This window comes from Cervus canadensis, chromosome X (assembly GCF_019320065.1).
Source record: "Cervus canadensis isolate Bull #8, Minnesota chromosome X, ASM1932006v1, whole genome shotgun sequence".
In the NCBI taxonomy this organism is placed as follows: domain Eukaryota; kingdom Metazoa; phylum Chordata; class Mammalia; order Artiodactyla; family Cervidae; genus Cervus; species Cervus canadensis.
Genome location: NC_057419.1, coordinates 52824812 through 52844710, shown reverse-complemented (window position 1 = coordinate 52844710; position 19899 = coordinate 52824812). Strand labels below are relative to the sequence as shown.

The following is a 19899-nucleotide window of genomic DNA, read 5'->3' as shown; positions in this document are numbered from 1 at the left end:
CTCCCATCCTGCCTCCCTACCTAAGGCAATCCCCAAAACATGCTTGCATCTCTAGTCAAAACTTCCTCAACCCATCTGACCACTGACAGGGCCAGGCTGCTATCACATTTGTTATTCTTTATTTTGTTAGGAAATGGGGGTCAGGGAAGCATTTTTATGGACTGGGTTACAGAGTGGAAGGAGAAAGGCACTTGGTGACCAGATTTGGGAAGGCTAGGTACCCAGACCTGAGTAATGGGATTAGAAGCGACTGTTTATTCTGATGCTGTTTCAGAGCAGGGGTTATTCCCTAGTGTAGTGCTATTGCCAAAGGTACTGTATTCCCTAGTGTATTGTCAGAATGTGGTTATTACACCAGCAGCATCACCATCACTCTAGAGCTTTGTAGAAAGTCAGAATCTGGAGCCTACTCTCGATCTATTGAATCAAAATCTGATTCAAGATGGCCAGGTGATTAGTCTGGCCACTGAAGTTTGAGAAGTGCTACTCTAGAAAGTTAGGCTTGATTTTTGAACCTTCTCTTAATTAGTCCTCTTGCTTTCCTCTTCATGTGGCTTGAAGAAATTCTTTTTCTTGCCACTAAAAGTACCTTATCCATTATTATTTGGGGTCAAGGATGATATTAATAATGGATATCTTTTACTGAATGCCTTTTGTGTGCCAAGCATGCATTGCAGATGAGGAAATTGAGTCTCTGTGACATGCCCAAAGCCAAACAATCAGTGTGTGGGAAAGCTGAATCTCCACCCCAGATCTGCAGGCATACTAAATCCCCAAACTCCCCCCTTACAGGACTTCTGATTACCAGAGGAGGGTCTGTGGGCTTACTTGGATGGCACCTGCCTTTTATAGGCACATGTAAACAAAAGTCCTTTCAAACTTCCCCAGGAGGTCCAGAGGGCAGAGTGGGGAAGGGGTCACCTGGCATGGTTTCCCCAGAGAGGAAGGGCCCTGGGATATTTCTTGATCTGAGGAAGCCCACATAAGCTCTCTCAGGGGCCAGAAGTGGCTGAAATTGGGATCAGAGGCCAAAGGAAACTGGCCTGGAGATCCTGGAGTATTATGAAGGGAAAAATCCCAACTCTGAATCCCCAAGAGGAATTAAATTCTGATGCTTGAGCTTGGGCTTAGGGTATGTAATAAACTTCTGTGGGGCTGCTCTGGGTTCTGGCTGTTGCATAGGTCAGTGAGGATATCATGTGGACCCCCAGCCTGGGGCTGAGGACTGTTACCTCAGAGTGTGCCATATAGTTGGAGAGGTTGTTTGTGACAATGGGCTTTAATGTTTTATTTTGCAGAGAGGAAACAGAAGCCCAGACAGGGGGAGTAAATTGCCAGAGGTCAGAGTAAAGTCATGGCAGAGGCAGGGATGCTGACTCCAAGCAGCACTGTTTTGGAGTTGGAGTCTCTGGTGTGAAATGCAGTTTCCTCTGGGTCTGCTCAGATGCCCATAGGATGGGCAGACTCTGAAAATACGGTCCAGAATGGTTTATGAATCTTTCTGTCTCAACAGGATATTCATCCTGGGAGATCTCTAGGTTCCTTGCCCCCAGCTATGTAAAACCAGCTGTAGTGCTACTTGCTTTGCTGGACCTGGAGGCTGCTGGGCCTAGCTGATCTGGGTTTTCCTTTTCTGGGGCTCAGAGGACCTGCGGAGATGGCTGGGTGGAGTCAACCCAGTCCAGGAAGCACAGGAATTCTTTTAAGTGTATGTGTCTGGGGTATTTTTCTCTCTCACTTGCGTGTATTTAAAAAAACTTTTTTAGACACCCACTTTATCTTTCCCAAACATCATTTCCTTGCTCCTTTCCTGAGTTCTAGCAGTGGCTGGGGGCCCAGCTTCCTTATTGGCCTCTGAGCTATGTAAGGGGGTGGGCCAGAGCTCAGAGGAGGCTGGAGTAGGGAACAGGAGGGCTGTTTGTGCTGCTGGAACTGCCTTTCATCCTTCCCTTTGCCACCAGGGTGCTGGCTACTTTCTGGAGCAGCGTCTTCACTCCTATCCAGCTCTTGACACTGGCCCTCGTTCCCTAAGGTGGTGGCCTCCTCTAGGCCCAACCAGGCTGATGGCCATACCTTGCCTTCGGTGCTATTCCTTTCTGTTCTTGGAATTGGGACCTGACTGTGCCTGAGCCCCTTGGAGCACACTCAGGGGCTTGGGCTGATGGCCCCTTCTCTCACAAGGTTTTAAAGGAAGGCAAATGAGTCTCAGCTAAGGGAGGATCCAGCCTGCAGAAAGAAGCCCCAGGGGCTGGCTGGAGGGGTTGTTGAGGACCGTCTGAGCTGGCTGGATACCTAGCCCTCTCCTAAATTATCTCCCCATCCTGGGCAACTTCCATGGTAGGTACTACTGGTAGCCATGGCCATCATGGCTGCTACCCTTCTTCCCCCTTCTGCTTTCTTTCTTCAATATCCCTTTCTTTTTGCTTCCTAAGAAAGGAATTTTGGGGTAATGAATGATGTGTGTGTGTGTGCTCAGTCGTGTCCTACTCTGCAATCCCATGGACTGTAGCCTGCCAGGCTCCTCTGTCCATGGAATTTTCCAGGCAAGAATACCGAAGGAGGTTGCCATTTCCTACTCCAGAGGATCTTCCTGACCCAGGGATCGAATCCACGTCTCCTGCATCTCCTATACTGGCAGGCAGATTCTTTACCAGTGTACCACCTGGGAAGCCCCAATGAATGATAGTGTGTTTAATAGTGCCTTAGGAGAAAGGGTAGGAGACTGTTGCCTCTATAGCTAGATTGGTGGTTGGCATTCTCTTTTACCTCTTTGCTTATTTCTTCTCATCCTCCTTCCCACTGCCTAAGGAGGGAATGGTTTAAACTTTAGGACTACCGAGACTGTCTTTTTCTGACTGCTTCTTGAGGGAATGCCTAGGAGAAGACTCAGGTATATAAGCTCTTTGAGATAGATCCCTCTTTGGGGAGGTGGGGGCATGTGGTATCCTAACAAGGGTTGGAGGACCAGAGCCTCATTCTCAACTACTGGTTACTAGCTATGTGTTCTTGGCAAAGCAGTTCAGCTCTCTGTGTCTCTGTTTCCGCATCCCATAAAAGGGGGCATAATAATGGTGCTTACTGATAAGGTTGGAGTGAGGATTGAATCAGCTAATGCATGCAAAGTGCTCAGTGCCAGGTACATCTTAAGTGTCTAGTAAACGGTCCCTGTTATTTTTTTAAGTTAATAGTATATTAGGCACTATGATGAGTGAGTTCACACGTGGGACTGCATTTAATCCAGACTTTAAGTCATGAGTAAGATTTGTTGATTGTCTCCATTTTACCAGTAAAGAATTACAACTCAGAGAATGACTGTGCCCCCAGTGACACAGCTAGGTTTAGAATATGAGTGTGGACTCACTCCAAATCTAGGGCTCTTTAGGAATAATAGTAGACCAAGTATTAGACCCGATAGATGGTTTCCTCTCCTTTCCCAATCTAGGATTAGAAGGCTCCTGTTCTGACTGCAGTTCCTGCACTGGGGTTTTCTTCCCTGTAGCTTGTACTTTTCTCTCAGTGTTCTCAAAGCCTCCACTTTCTTGCTTCTATCTCCTTTAAGGTTGTTTCCCACTCCTGGAGAAACCCTGGAGAGAGTAGGAGGCTTTGTAAGCTACCTTTCAAAGTTTGGCAAGGGTGATGCTAGTGGAACCCTTAGAGTGGATGGGCAAATCTGGGTGGAAGGACTCTTGAACTATCGAGAAGGCTAAGTCTGAGCCAACAACTCTTATTACAGTACCCTCTCCTTATTGACCATATGCTATACATCAGTATGTGTCCCAGAAGCTTTGAGAATGTTCTGCCTCATCCCCATAGTAACATAACCAGGTAAGGATTATTGTTCTTTTTTTTCTGATAATAAAACTGAAGCTCAGATGGGTTAAGTGACTTACACAGAATCACACATCCAAAGTGGTAATGTTAGGCTATGAACTTAGTAGATCTGACTCATTTGTCTTTGTCTTATCACCTTTGGGCTTGATATAGTTCTTAGGGTGAGACTTATGTACATGAAATGATGATGATCAATATCAAACATTATTTTTGATGGGCTAAATTGTGGGGACTAGATTACTAAGGACAAGCTCCATGGAATAGACATTACTTGAGCACTACCTTGAAGAACAGGTGGGGCTTAGAGTACCAAAATGGGAGGGGGCATTCCAGGCAAAGGGAACACAGTCGTAACTGAAACTCTGTTCTAGGCAGTTGACAAGCATTATATCATTTGAACACTACAACCCTATTAATTAGGTACTAGCATCACCATCTTACTGTCATAGCAGCTAGACCTCTGAGAAGTAAAGGCACCTATCTAAACAACAGAGCTTGTAAGTGGTGGAGCTGGGATTTTAACCAATGTCCAATTCCAGGGCCTGTGTTAGATTCTACTAGAAAACCAAAAGCAAAGGCACAAAGCTGGTTGCAGAGTGTGATTGGAGCAGAGACATGAGAGGTTAGGTTGGGTGGGTAAAGATAGCTTAGAAAGGGCTTTGAAAGTCAGGTCCAACCAGTGAAGATTCTTGAATAGGAGAGTACCACAATCCAATTGGTATTTGACATATGATCTAAAAGCAGTGACTGGAGGTAAAACCAGGTGAGACTGGATGCCAGACTAACACAGTATTTTGGTCGCAAAATGTTAAAGGCCTGGACTAGAACAGGAGCTGTGGGTGGCAGGTTCTGTGGAGGAGAAGTGTGGTTATGTGGAATAGTCTCAGTGAAAATAGTATGGGTGTGGGGAGAGAGAGAAAGAGGCCAAGCCAAAGAGATATTGTAAGAGAAGATTCAGTAGAACTCTATAAGGGATTGGATGGTTGTAAAAAAGGTGGCATCAAGGCTGACTGCCCACCATTTTAAACCCTGGACTCAGAACTTCAAAAATGCTGGATATGGAAGAAGAGCCTCAAATAAGAGAGGTACCCAGTTCTCCACTGTATCCTTAGTGCCTGGAACTGTGGTATATAGTTAGATACACATGGTACTTAGTATCTACTAGTACATAGTACTTCTATGAGATGCTTTATAAATAGTTGTTAATGGATGACTCCTGGGTAACGGCCACTGGAGAGATTTCTAGCAACATGGTTTTGTGTGTGAAACTCTGGAGCAGGCACATTCCCCCAAGGTCTTCTAGTGCCTTCAGCCTCCCTGCTGGCACTCTGAAATCCATAATAGAACAGTGGTTAAATATGTGGCCCTCACTTCCTCTCCTTCCCATAAATTTTCACTGCTGCTGCTGATCTGTGGCTCTGGTTCCTGACCTTTGGCAGGCATCTTCCAGTTCCCTTCCTTTTATATCTCCTTCTCTGTGTCTGGCCTGTTACTACTCAACACATGTTTTCCCCAGCAAGGCCATTTTCCTCAGGACTACTTTTTCAGGCCTTAGCCCTCTAGAGCTCTGCCCTGCTGGGATTTTCTGTATTTCTGCCAGGATAAGGGGCATTCCCCATGAATATGGATTCAGCTCTAGTCTCTCTACTGCTGCTCCTGGGAGGTAGAGAGCTGATTTATCCCACTCTATAACAAGCATGTTGAAAACCAGGGGCCTTATCTTAGTCAACTCTGCTTCCTCACTGTCTAGTATGGAACCTGCCACAGTAATTGAATGAAAAAATTAGTAAATAAACTATCATCTGTTTATCTCTCTGTCATCTCCTTTATTTATCATCTGTTTCTCTTACTCTGCCATCTTGTTCTCTGTCATCCATTTCTCCCTATATAGTTCCCTGTACTCTTTCTCAGACTTCTCCATTTCTGTCATTTGTTTATATCTGTACCATCTCTTCCCTCTTACCTCTGTCATCTACCTGGCCCATCTGATATCTGTCTTTCTCTCCTTGTTTCTTCTCCTCTCCTCACCTCTCCTCCTCTGTCCTCTCCTCTCTTCTCCCTTCCCTTCCCCTCTCCTTCCTTCCCCCTGCCCTCTTCCTTCCCCCCTCCTCTTATTCTTCTCCTCCCCACTTTCTCTCCCTCTCTCATATCAATCATCTCTTTATCCTTTGGCACTACCTGTGCCCCATACATGCTCTTCCCCACTTCCAAGGGTGGCTTCTATTCATGTGAAATATACCAGAGCACAGGGATGGGTCCTTAGAAGCCTGTCAGTGCAAGAGTTGTGGCTGCAGCCTCCCGCACCAGACAGGTACTGTGGTTGCATCCAGGGTCTTGGCCTCAGACCTGTTTCTCTTTATTCACCCCTGCCCTTGAATAGCCAGTCTTCCCTGTTAGCCTAGTACCATGCCATCTATCACGTTATTCTATTCTCCCTGGCTGAAATGAGGGTTCCTTGCCAAACCTCTACCTACAAACTTAGCAGCCTCACCTCTGTGGCCATCTTGTCCTTCCCTCTCTCAATGCCTTTACCAGTAAGTTCTCAGGAATAAAGCCTATGCTTGATTGATCTCTGTATCCCAAGAGGTATGCACAGATGGTACACAGTACACAGACAACAAATGCTTATCAAATTGAATGAGCCCAAAACTGGAGAATTGACAGTCAGTTGGTGTTGACTTGTTCAAGCTTCTCAATGATTTACCTATTTCTTTCTTAGAGAAAAATGGGAAGATTGGCTACATTTATTTTTTCTCAGAGAAAATTTAGAGTGGGCACACTGTTCATTGAGCAACAAATATTCCACAAATAATTATTGAGCATCTACTATGTGTCTGGCATTGCTGTACATGCTTGGGATATACCCATGACCAAAAGAGCCCTATGACTCTAAAATTCTGTATGTCCATGGATTGTCTTTGGGATGAAGGAGATTTGAGTTCTGGGAGCTGAGTGGGTAGCTGCTAAGATTCCTACACCAGTTCCTTGCAAGATGTGCTACTTCATTTAAGGGAAAGAGGGGGTGGGGGCGGAAGCTGCCTGGGAAGTGATTTCAGCTCTGGTTCCCTAAGTTGACTTCCTGTCCCTTTTTTGCTGTAGGAGAAACGCCCCTGTCAGTAGGCCGCACTCATGGCATGTGGCCAAGCTGCTGGAGGGATGCCCTGAAGCGGCTACCACCATGCATTTCCCTTCTGAAGCCTTCAGCTTGTCCTGGCACTCCGGCTGCAACACGAGGTGAGTCTGGAACCTTCCCTTCAAGACAGGCTGGAGGCTAGACCACCCAGCCACTCAGGAGTGCTCTAGTCCCCGTTGGAGGCTATAGAGCCCAGAGTGCTATCCTGGAAAGTGAAGGGGGGTGGGGCAGTCCAGAGGGCCTGGCTTCCGATCATCATCTATTGCTAATTCTCTGTGACTTTGGGACAGTCCCTTTCCTTTTAGAAAACGTTTCCTTGAAATATTTCACATGGCTTGCAAGACACTTCTCTTTCCTGTTCTTCACCTTATTTCCTTTGCAATCTCTTTCCCTGGCTCCCTATCATCCTAGTCTCTGTTGTCGGTGACCCTGGGACTGGGTTCTGGTCCTCTTCTCTAGCTCTAGCGACTCACAGTGACCACATCTAGTGTTTTTCATCCAACTCTGTCACACAACCAAAGCCTTCAGAATGGGGACCTCCCTGAATAACAGGGTCCACCCGCAATGAGGATCTCTCAATTTAGGGAGCTACCCAGCAAATGCAGAGAGCTTTTTAAGCAAGCCCAGAGCCAGCAAAGCTGCTAGCTTAAGCTGCCTTTTCCCTTCCACAGCAATATCTTCCCTCTGAGAAGGAATTTCTGTTGATGAGGCTCAGGGAAGCTAAGGGTTTTATTTGCCCGGACTCTGTATCTTTATTTGATATTGGAAGCCAGGGGCTCAGGGCAGAGGCAGGGGCAGTTTTGTTCTGAAAGGATACACAGAAACACATTCTGAGCTTGGCTTCTGTTTAAGTGGGGGTGTGGCTGTTTTCATCAGGAAGGGTGGTGGGGGTGGATAGCAAATCTCCCTGCCAACAAGGAATTGATGGATTCTTAGCCCAGAGGTCAAGTAAGCAGAGTGGCTAAGGGGCAAGGCGGTGAGCGGGAATTAGGAGAGGCTGAACTAGAGGATCTTGTGGGTGCCTGCCACTGCTCAGCTCTGGCGTTCAGAACTGTGGCCTTTTGAGCCGCCTGCAACCTTTGGGGTTCTAGTGACAGGGAATTACTGGCATGACTTAGCTCAGTTTGGCTTTGTGTATGGAAAATGGTACTTAAAATTCAAGATTGTGTTTGATCCTAGTTCCATCATTGGTCTCCCCAGTTTGGCTTTGCTGTGGGGGATGAGGGCAGCCTGGGTGGGCAGGGGCCACTATAATGTCAGTAGTCATAGTAGAGGGGATGCTGATAACAATAATCATGAAAACAACAATCAAGAGAGGTGCTACTCTCAACCAGGTGTTGAACCCTCACTAGGCACCTAGAGCTTCACTTTTATTATCTGATTTCACCTGCAAAGCAACCCTCTGATACAGATACCACTATCATTTCCATTTAACAGACAGTGTAGCAGAAGAGCCAGGACATTAGACTCACAGAGGCCCAGGTTCAAATTCCATCTCTGCTTCTTTGGCAGCTATATGAGCTTGTCATTTTACTTCCCCTCTCTAAGCTTTGGTTTTCTCATTTGTCAAGTGGAGATAATAATCTCTCCCCTTCAGTTTGAAACGAGACATTAGAAAGTGTCTGGCACATCATATGTCCTCAGTAAACAGTGAGGATTACTATTATCAAGAAAAGAACAGGGGAATGCTAAAACTGTGGCCCTGTCTGGGCCGTGAACTATAGCTGGGTAATCTTGAGAAAATTACCCCCTCACAACCACTTCCCTTTGTAGGGCTTGCTTGAAACCAGTGGTTCTCAAAAGTGTGGTCCCTGAACCAACAGCAGTAGCATCACCCAGAAAACTGTCAGAAGTAAAAATTCTCAGGATCCACCCAGACCTAAAACTCTGAGCATGAGGCCTAGTCACTTGTGTTTCATTGAACCTTCTGGATGATTTGGATGCATGCTCAAATTTGAGAACCACTGATTTACAAAATAGGCTGACTGAAATTAAATCAGCCCTTCAGGGCCCCTCTCAAATGCTAATAGTCTGTGCTTCTTTCTCCAAGCAGAGAGCAGATAGCTGGCTCCCAGGGGACAGCAACAGGCCAGAAGCAATTCTAGACTCACTTAAGGCAGAGAAACAGAGGACTACCCCTAGTGGAGTTCTCGCACTGTTAGTCTTTCGATCTTGCCCTATTCTTCTTCCACATATTGTCTTGTCTCCCATTTTACCACATTTCTGTGGCATCCCCAGCGTCCTGCTCTTTCTGTTTCCCTTCCTTCCTCTTTTGCCTTATCTCCCTCTCCCTTGTGGCATGGTGCCTCTGGGTTGTCTTGCCTTCTCCCGTGGCAGGGATGGCCAAGGTGGGAAAGTAATCTGGTGACGTGGCTAACTAACCCATGTGTCCTGTGTCTTGCAGTGACGTGTGTGTGCAGTGGTGTCCACTCTCCCGGCACTGCAGCACTGAGAAAAGCAGCTCCATTGGCAGTATGGAGAGCCTGGAGCAACCAGGCCAAGCCACCTATGAGGGCCATCTCTTGCCCATTGACCAGAGCACATACCCCAACCAGCGTGACTCAGCCTATAGCTCCTTCTCAGCCAGCTCAAATGCCTCTGACTGTGCCCTTTCCCTCAGGCCAGAGGAGCCAGCCTCTGTGGACTGTATCATGCAAGGCCCAGGGCCAACTAAAGCCCCTAATGGTCGCCCTAATGTGGTCGAGACCTCAGGAGGTGGCTGGCGCACCAGTGGGGGTCACCTGACTCCTAGCTCCCAGATGTCATCTTGTCCTCAGGAGGTCTCCCACTCAGAGCCTGCCAAGGCTGTCAGGGGTCCCCCTCAACCTCCAGTGAGGCGAGACAGTCTTCAGGCCTCCAGAGCCCAACTCTTCAATGGAGAGCAGTGCAGGGCTTCTGAGCTTATAGATTCCTTGCAACAGAAGGAGAAACCTAGCTTGGACACCATGCTATCCCCAAGGAACCCTAATAGGTTCTGCTGCCTCAGCGGGCAAGACCAAGTGACAAATGAGGGCCATCAGAACTGTGAGCTCAGCCAACCTCCTGAATCTAGCCAGAAGGGCTCTGAGCATCTACTGATGGAGGCCTCAGCCAAAGCTGTCGGAGTCCCAAAAGCATATGACAAAACTTCCAGCATAGGTTCCAGCCCACTCAACCAGGCTTCAGCAGAGCTAGCTAAGACTTCTTTTGGCAGCTCTCCACACCTCACAGGACCCACAGGGCATCGCCATAGTGCCCCTGAACAGCTGCTGGTGTCCCACTTGCAGCGTGTGCACCTTGATACTAGGGACAGCAAAGGGACAGAGCTCCAAGCTGGGCAGGATGGGCAGGAGTGGACTCTATCCCCTTTGCACATGCACAGTAGCCACACAAGCAAGAAAAGCCCATGTGCCCCTGCAGGAGGAACCCAGGACCAGCTGAGCAAAGAGAGAAAGACCAAGCCAGTGGATGATAGACCTCTGGGTTCAGGTCATCAGAGCCCAAGCAGTTCTCCACATGGAGAGGCTGATGGACACCATCCAGAAAGAGGTTTCCAGGATCCAAACAGAGCAAGCAGAGCTGACAGTGAACTGGTCAGCCAGCAGTCTTCTGGCTCCCTTGCTCAACAAACCAGGGACTGTTCTTCAAACCCTAAAGTAGCTGGCAGCACAGAGGCAACTGAGGAAGGGGACAGTGAGCCCAAGGAGTGTGGCCGGGTGGGCAGTAGGCGAAATGGAGGGTACCGGGGCCGCTCGATCCAAAACCGGCGGAAGAGTGAACGTTTTGCTACCAATCTACGTAATGAAATTCAGAGGAGGAAGGCCCAGCTCCAGAAAGGCAAGAGTCCCTTGTCACAGCTGTGTTACACCAAGGAGCCAGTGGAAGAGACTGAGGAGACCCTAGAAAGTCCTCCACTTCCTTCCTCTAACTCAGCTCTTCTATCTTCATATAAAAAACCACCAAGCCCCAGAGACAAGCTCTTCAACAAGAGCATGATACTCAGAGCTAGGTCTTCAGAGTGCCTCAGTCAAGCCCCTGAGGGTCAAGAATCTAGGATTGGCTTGGAGGGACGAGTGAGTCCTGGCCAGAGATCTGGCCAGTCCTCTTTGAACCCAAACAGCTGGTGGAAAGCATCTGACCCATCCTCCTCAGACTCTGAAAAAACAAACGTTCACCATGGAGTCTGTGGAGGTCACTGGAGATGGTCACCAGAGCACAACCTGCAGCCACATGTGGCACTAGCCATGGAAGGCCCTTCCAACCCAGGTGACAAGGAATTGAAAGTGTCTACTGTCCAAGCTGGGGAGGAAGCCATCCTCTTGCCCTTTGCAGACAGACGAAAGTTCTTTGAAGAGAGTAGCAAATCCTTATCTACATCTCATTTGCCAGGTTTAACCACTCATAACAAGACTTTTACCCAGAGACCAAAACCTATTGACCAAAACTTTCGGCCAATGAGTTCCAGCTATAGAGAATTGAGGCACCATCCCATGGACCAATCATATCACCCCACAGACCAACCCTATCATGCCACAGACCAATCATATCATTCCATATCACCCCTTCAGTCAGAAACTCCCACTTACACAGAATGTTTTGCAAGCAAAGGTCTAGAACAATCCATGTGCTGTAAGCCACTACACTGTGGTGATTTTGATTACCACAGGACGTGCTCTTACTCCTGTAATGTCCAGGGAGCTGTAGTCCATGACCCTTGCATTTATTGTTCTGGGGAAATCTGTCCTGCTTTGCGAAAGAGAAATATGATTCCAAACTGCTACAATTGCCGGTGCCACCATCACCAGTGCATCCGGTGTTCAGCTTGCTGTCATAATCCCCAGCATGGTACCCTCGAGGACAGCAGCTTGAAACCTGGCAACACTTGGAAATCCAGGAAGCCGACAGTGCAGGTAAGGACTTGGTTCTTGGATGGATGATCTTCATTATTCTCTTTGCAAGGAGAAAGCTAGGTAAATAATTCGAAATATAACAATTATAATGCCTTAAAATTATATAGTGCTGGGTCCACCAGCTGGTATCTTACTAACTTTGGGCAAGAAATCATCATTTTTAGAGGTAGAATAAAATAACTTAGCTTCACAAAACCAACAGAAGTGGGCTTTATATCCTGACTGTATAATTGGTATCAGAGTGACCTTTTGCAAGTCATCCAACCACCAAGAGTTGCAGTTCTGTGATTTTTTAAAGGGAAATAGAAAAGAATTTTTACCTCATCAAATGGCCAGTGCTAAATAAAAGTCTTATTACCTCATCTTTAAGTTGGAGGAAAATAATGGCTGCCTTATGAATTAGTTGGGTGGATCGAATGAGTTTGTGTAACATAGAGTGCCAGGCCCAGTACCTGATACAAAACAGCATGTACAGTAAGTCCCTTACATACAAATGAATTCCACTCTGAGACTGTGTTCGTAAGTCCAACCAAGTTAGCCTAGGTACTTAACTAACACAATCAGCTATATAGTATTGCACTGTAATAGGTTTATAATACTTTTCACACAAATAAAACATAAAAAACAAATGCAAAAAAATAAACATTTTTAATCTTACGGCTCAGTACCTTGAAAAGTACAGGAGTACAGTACAACAGCTGGCATACAGGGGCTGGCATCGGGTGAACAGGCAAGAGTTACTGACTGGAGGTGGCTGAGGAGGTGGGAGATGGTAGAGCTGAAGGATCGTCAGCAATAGGAGATGGAGGGCAAGGTATAATTTCACTCATGCCTGACGTTGACGGCACAGGTTCTGGTTCCTTGCTGGATTCAATTCTATCTACCATCTTGAAAAAAACAGTCCAGTGATGTCTAGGTAGTAACTCTTTTACTTTTGTCATAGATGACCTGGTAGCCCTAGATTGCATTCTGAACGCCTGCTGCAACCTTTGTTGCATGCTACATTCTACATTTGGGTCCTGTGCTTCAAAAACTAACAATGCCTCCTCAGATAAAGAAAATCCCTCTGGCGTTTCCTACATCGTGTATCTCTTCAGTTATTCTTCCTCTTGTCACTCTGCTCTCTCAGTTATTTTCACTTTTGTTCCCATCGTTACTGCTTGGTGCTTCTTAGCAGTACTGCTTTTATGCTTGCTTCTGGAAATCCTGGGCTTGAAATAAAGATACTGTACTACTGTACTCTATACAGTACTGTACGGTAAAGTACAGAAAAGGACAACCGCTTATGCATGCACATGACAGTGTACACCAGACACGTGAACTAACTTACATGGTTGGACATGCAAACACAGTATTTGCATCTTTGAAACTTGAATGTCCGTATGTAGGGGACTTACTGTATTGCCTTTCATTTCCTGCTTTAAAACTATTTGGAGCTGCAAAATTTGCAAATGTCTCCTAGGGTTTACTTCCAGAGGTCTGACTTTTTTGCTCTTCTGAAGGACAAGTCTTTTCCCTTTGCTCCAGTCTGTCTGTCAGACTGGAGAAGAGACCCAGGTCTAAATTGGCTGTAACTATACCCTAGTTATGATCTACATCCCTAATACAAGCCACCACCATCCCCCATGGTATTTCTAGGAGGACTTCCCATGCCACTGCTAGCTCACTGCCAGACTCCCTCCCCATAGCTTTCCTAGTGCCACCTTTTGGCTGGTGCATTCAAACTAGAAGTTAATTCCTGTGTTGAACTGTTGATGCAGAGACTGACACTTCTGAATGACTTAGCATATGTAATTGCTCAGTACATATTCTTTGTTGAAACAAGGGAATTCCCTGGTGGTTCTGTGGTTTGAACTTTGCGCTTCCACTGCAGAGGACACAGGTTTGATCCCTGGCCGGGGTACTAAGATCTTGTATGCTGCCTATGGCACAGCCAAATAAAAAAGGAAAAAGAAAGACACTTAGGGGTAAAAGAAGCCTTACATAAAAGAGTACGTACTCTACTATTCCTTTATATAAAGTTCTAAAACAGCTAATCTATAGGAAAAAAATTTCAGAACAGTGGTTGCCTGTGGGAGGTATCACAGAGATTAACTGGGAAAGAGCATGAGGAAACTTTGTTGGGTGATGATCTATATCTTGAAAAGAGAGTTACACAGGTGTATGCATTTTACAAAACTCAGCAGATGTATACTTAATGTTTGTGCATTTCACTGAAAGTAAATTTTGCCTAAAATATTGTAAACAAATATCGAACTTTATTTAAGGGATATGTATGCTTGAGTTTTTGAAGTGCATTGATCTATGCAGCTTATTTTCTAGTTTTCAGCATACAGATGTTGCACATATTTGTTCCATTTATCTCTTAAGATTGCATGTTTTAATGCCATTGTAAATAATATTGTTTTCTTAAGATCAAATTAAAATTCTTTACTACCATATAGAAATGCTATTTAATTTTGTATATTGGCCTTGTATCCTGCAACCTTGCCAAACTCACTTTTCTTGGTAGATTTTAAAAGATTTTCTACAGAGACAATCATGTAATCTGCAAATATAAATAATTTTGTCTTCATTTCCACAGTGTATGGCTTTTCTAGGAGAAGGGGTCCTATTGCACTCCCTAAGACCTTCAATACAGTGTTTAGTAGAAGTGGTGAGAGCAGATACTGTTGCTTTGTTCCCAATTTTTTATTATTAAGTTTGATGTTAGCTGTAGATTTTTTGGTAGGTGCCTTATAACAGGTTGAAAACATTCCCTTTTATTCCTAGTTTATTGTGATAGCTTTTATCAAGAGTGGATGTTGGATTCGTTTTTTCAAATACTTTTTCTGTATCTATGGAGTGATCATATAGTTTTTCTCTTTTAATCAGTTGATATAGTGAATTACAGTGATTGATTTTTAAAATATTTATTATTTATTTGGCTGCATTGGGTCTTAGTTGCAGCATTCAAGATCATCTGTTGTGGCACTTGGGCTCTTCCTTGTGGTGCTTGGGCTTCTCTCTAGTTGTGGTGTGGGCTCAGTAGCTGTGGCACATGGGCTTAGTTGCCCCAAGGCATGTGATATCCTAGTGCCCTGACCAGGAATTGAACTCCTGTCTTCTGCATTGGAAGGCAGATTCTTAACCACTGCCCCGCCAGGGAAGTCCTACATTGATTGATTTTTGAAACAAGAACTAGCCTAGCATTGCCAGAATAAATCCCACTTGGTTATGACATGTTAGCCTTTTTATATGTTACCAGATTTGGTTTGCTAATAGTTTGTTAAGGGTTTTTTTGTTTGTTTGTTTATGTATTGATGTTTCAGGGATTTTAGTCTGTAGTTTTCTCATGATGTCCATTTCTGGTTTACATATCTAGATACTGACCTTACCAAATGAGTTGGGAAACGTTTTCTTCTCTCCTATTTTCAAGAAAAGTTTGTATAGAATTGGCTTTTTTTTTTTTCTTACGTATTTCTTAGAATTCATCATTGAAGCCGTGTGTGCCTAGAGTTTTCTTTGTGGAAAGATTTTTAATGACAAAGTCAATTTATTTAATAGATACAGAGTTATTTGGGCTATCTGTTTCTTCTTGAATGAGCTTTGGTAGTTTGCCTTTCAAGGAATTTGTTGATTTCATTTAAGTTTTCAAATGTATGGGGTAAAGTACTTTGAAATGCATAAAGAATTTAAGATGAATTTGTGGATGGATAAAGGAACAAATAGATATGTGATAGGGTAAATATAGTAAAATACTAATTATAGAATCTATTCAATGGTGGATATATAGATATTCATTGTAAACTTGTTCAACTTTTCTATATGTTGGAAAATATTCATAATAAAATGTAGGGGGGGGAAGGAGAGGAAATATAAAATAGTGGTTTAAGGGCATGATGGTAGAACCAGACTACCTGGGTTTGAATTCTTAAGCATTCCCATCTAAAAAATGGGAATAATAACAGTACCTATTTCATACATTGGTTGAGAGGATTAAATGATGTAACATATACAAGGCACTTAGAACAGTGACTGCCAGATAGTAATTATCTTTTAAGGGTGAATTATTATCTTTTAGAATAAAGGGAGATTTGGGCTTACCTTGAGAAACTTTTGCCAAAAGAAGGATCTGCAAGTAGACAGTGGAGAAAAAGTGTTAATGTTGGGGGTGGGATAAGCAGAAGATGGTTGCAGAATTGTCAGCCAGTAACTCCATGAAGGAAAGCAGTGAAATTTGCACATTGTAGTAGCTGGAAGCAGCAATACAGGTATGTCTGTGCCCATGCATGCCTCTTCTTTTATATTCTGAGGGAAGGACATATTGGCCTCCTAATGTCTGTTAGATTAGCTAAGTAGGTCTGCTTAGACGCTAGGCTTTTAGACATGTGGACAGCCATCCAGGAGGCACTTCATGCCCATTTCTACCCCTGCCAGCTCAACTCACCTTCCCCTCAGACATGGGAAAAACTTTTAGCATGGGTTAGGATTCCCCAGCTCAGCTGGCTAGGGAGTTGTGATGGTGGTTATCTGAAGTAGGGTTGAGATCCTGCTTGTTATGCCCCCTGGAAGTGGTTGGGAAGCTAACTGGCTCCTATTTGGTGCCATTAAGAAAACTGAAATCAGCACACATCTAAATCTTTCATGCTTCATGCCAGTTAGTTCTGCATATATATAAAATTATTTAATTTAGCAATTATATGAGATATGTTATAATAGGACCCTGTTTTCCAGCTAAGAAAGCTGAGGTCACACATCCTACAAGTGGTAAAGCCAGGATTTGAACAACATAATGATTACCAACATTTGAGTGTCTACTGTGTACCAGGTGCTGTTCTAGGTGCTTTACATGTATCAACTCACATGGTTGTCAAAGCCATCAAGAAATAGATACTATTATTATTGTGATCACTATTAAATAGCTTGAGAAAATGAGCTAAGATAAACTGCTGGGTAGTCTGCCTGAGGTCACACACAGTGTGGGATTTGAATCCATGTAGTGTAGCCTCCGAGGCCAGGCTCCAAGTTGTGCTATGCTGCCTCTCCATAAGCTGATTGCAAAGCCCATGCCCTCTCCAGTCTGGCAGGATGTCTTCTAGCAGTATAACTTCACTCAGGCACCAAGTTCCTACCGTAATCAATCCTCATCCGCAACAAGTTGAGATAACTGCCTCTTTGATTCAAAGAGTGCATACAATTTACAGCAACCTAAGTGGCTCGGCAGGGAAAATAATGTAAGGTGATACTGGGGACTTGGGGAGATTGAGAGTTGGGACAGGACTTTGTTTGCTTTGGACACTGCTATTTACTGAGCACTCCCCATAGGGCTAGACAGGGAATGGACAGGAAATCCTGGCTCCCACTGTGGCCGAATGAGTAATACTGTCTTTGAAAGCAGGGACATCTCACAAGGGCGTCAGGAACAATCTGAAGTTGAACAAGTGGTTTTGCTGCTCTAACTTGACAGGTACAGGCAGAGAGACTTCTCTGGTTGTGTGAAAGCTGTGAAACCTCATCTATTCTATGGTCACTAAGATCCCTAGCCTCCTACGTGCCAAGTGCTGTACTAGGCATTCTCTGCACACATCCCATTTTATCCTCACTCCTGGGAACCCAGCAAGGCTAGATAGCACAGTCCTTATTTGCCAGATAGGAAGTTTGAGGTCCTGGGAGGTGACATAGCTGCTCTCAAACAACAAATATCTTAACCAGAATGACTGACAACCACATCTTACCTACAAAAGGTAGTAAAATTTATTTTTTTACTGAGGCAAAGGTAATAAAACTTTGAACAGGACCAATAATAGCATTGGGGAGAGAGACTTTGGAAGATCAGTTTAGGAAAAATTGCATTCCCAACGGACTAAGTTCTGAGTCTCTAGGTAGAAGGTATGGAATGCTGAAATCAGAGAGAATGTCAAAGGCAAATTTTCATTAGGCTTCGAGCTAGGATAGAAGGCAGGGACATTTCTACAAATGGAATATTCAGCTTGGGCTGTAGGGAAACAATGCTTGGGCAAAGCTCTTATGGATAAAATGCCCAGGGTGAAAAGTCTGCTCCTGTAATATGGGGAATGTGGCACCCAGCACCCATGTTCCCCAGAAATGAGCCCACCTCAGCCCCTGTCAGCAGATCTTGGAGGAAGAGGAAGGACCCCTACAGTATCGGGGTGGGCTGGCGTGCATGTTCTTTAGCTGCCTCCCCCAGGACAGGGTTGCGGCAGCAGAAGCTTTAGTTCTCAAAGTCATCTCAAGGGCCGCAACGTCCGAGAAGATGCTTTCTGTGGTGGAAGAGACTAGAGGAATGAGCAGGTCCATTGGGCAGAGCAAATAAAAAGATCTTTGCAAGGGCCAGAACAAACAGCAAACATGCTAAACTGGTTTTTTTTTTGTTTTTTTTTTTAACATGGTTTGGGAGGGGAATAGAGAAAAAGGGTAACTCAGAGTTTCTAGACCACACTGCTGAGGTCCCTGAATGCTATCTTAGACTCTGCGTGGCCCCAGCAGTGCAGAAGGCCTCCTGACAGAAAGGCAGCCCTCTAGGCACATAGTTCTCTACCTTACATAGGAGAGTAAAAGGAATCAGCTTGGCTGGGGCGGGGAGGGGGCGCAGGGGTGGCACCTGGCCTTGGACAGGCTCCTGACCAATTCACAGTTTTGAAGCTATCTAGATTACCTGGCTGCTCAGAGCTCCCTAACTTATCAGAATTTTGCTTTGCAGGAATTTCCTGGGGACAAATGGAAACCAATAACAGGAAACAGGAAGACCAGCCAGTCAGGGAGGTAAGTTGACCACTCAGGGAGTTGGGTAAGTTAGTACCTCTGAGGTTTCTGTGGAAATTGATAAGGTTTTCTATTTGCTCTGTTTCCTTTGAGTAACCTGGTCTGGTGTCAATACCAAGGGGTTTACGTATAGATGGAATCCAGCCTGCCCCCCAGGCAGCTGGGCTATAGACCTAACTGACTGGTAGCACATTTTGGAATAAATACATCATAGTCAGGAGTGTTGCAGGACATTATGCTTATCAGCTCGGAGGCCTGAGGCAAGTGCCCAGGCACAAGGACATGGGGACTAGACCATGCTGAAACATAGATGGGCAGGCATAAACTATGCTTACCTTCCCAGTGGCCACTGGGTGATTGGAGGGGCCAGAGAGGAGGCAAGGCTGTCCAGCTACTTCTGTGCCTTTCCTTCAGAGTGTTTCTTGTGTTCTGCCACCTTTCTTTTTATAGGACTCATCGAGAGCTTCAGGTCTGCTCATTAAAAATCCAAGGCAGAGCCTGCTAACAATAGGTTAGAATTCCTGAAGAAGGTAGAGACATTTTTACAAATGGTATATGTAGCTTGGGCTGGAGGGGAAAGAGTTGCTTGGGCAGAGCCCTTAATAATGCCTTTAATAATTTATACTAATTCAATAATTTAATAAAAGGCAGAGTCCTTAATAATGCCCAGAGTAGAGACTCTGCTCCTGTAATGTGGGGAACATGGCACCTGGCACTCATGCTCCAAAGAGATGAGCCCACCTATCATAGTGATCACGACAAGGAGACAATTACCTCCTCCAGGGTCCTCTCCATCAGCCTGGATGGAACCCCTCTTCTGTGACGTTTCTCTTCTATCCAGTGATATACTTTTCAGCCAGTTCTTCTCCAGGACAGTATTAGGTATTCAACACAACCCCTTTCCTCAAAGAGCTCACAGTCTAGTAAGGGTGCTCAGTCACATCTGACTCTTTGTGACCCCATGGACTGTATCCCACCAGGCTCCTCTGTCCATGGGATTCTCCAGGCAAGAATACTGGAGTGGGTTGCCATTTCCTTCTCCAAGGAATCTTCCCAACCCAAGGATCGAACCCACATCTCCAGTATCTCCTGCATTGCAGGTGTATTCTTTACCTGCTGAGCCACTGGGGAAGCCAAAATTATACTGATTCTTTTACTCAAACTCCACGAATGAAGGACAGGCATTGAAGATGGCTTTTAGCTGTGCCTCTGTGGGGGCACCTAGGGAGAGGACTAGAATCTGGGTCTCCTGATCTCTGAAAATCACAGGGTTCTTTCCAG

At 45.2% G+C, this 19899-nt stretch overlaps 1 protein-coding gene across 8 annotated transcripts in view; it reads left to right on the top strand.

Annotated features, from left to right (window-relative positions):
• Positions 1 to 19899, top strand: part of SHROOM4 (shroom family member 4) — a 230153-nt gene that overhangs the window by 173214 nt on the left and 37040 nt on the right. For 5 of the 8 annotated variants that reach the window (XM_043457865.1, XM_043457866.1, XM_043457867.1 and 2 more), the window contains 3 exons: positions 6931 to 7065; positions 9369 to 11853; positions 18557 to 18618. In XM_043457865.1, coding sequence (XP_043313800.1) covers positions 6931 to 7065; positions 9369 to 11853; positions 18557 to 18618 — 2682 coding nt within the window. Of the gene's footprint in view, positions 1 to 1876; positions 2338 to 3733; positions 3826 to 6925; positions 7066 to 9368; positions 11854 to 18556; positions 18619 to 19899 lie in introns of those variants that run through there. The other 3 variants (XM_043457868.1, XM_043457869.1, XM_043457871.1) reach the window with 3 other exon arrangements.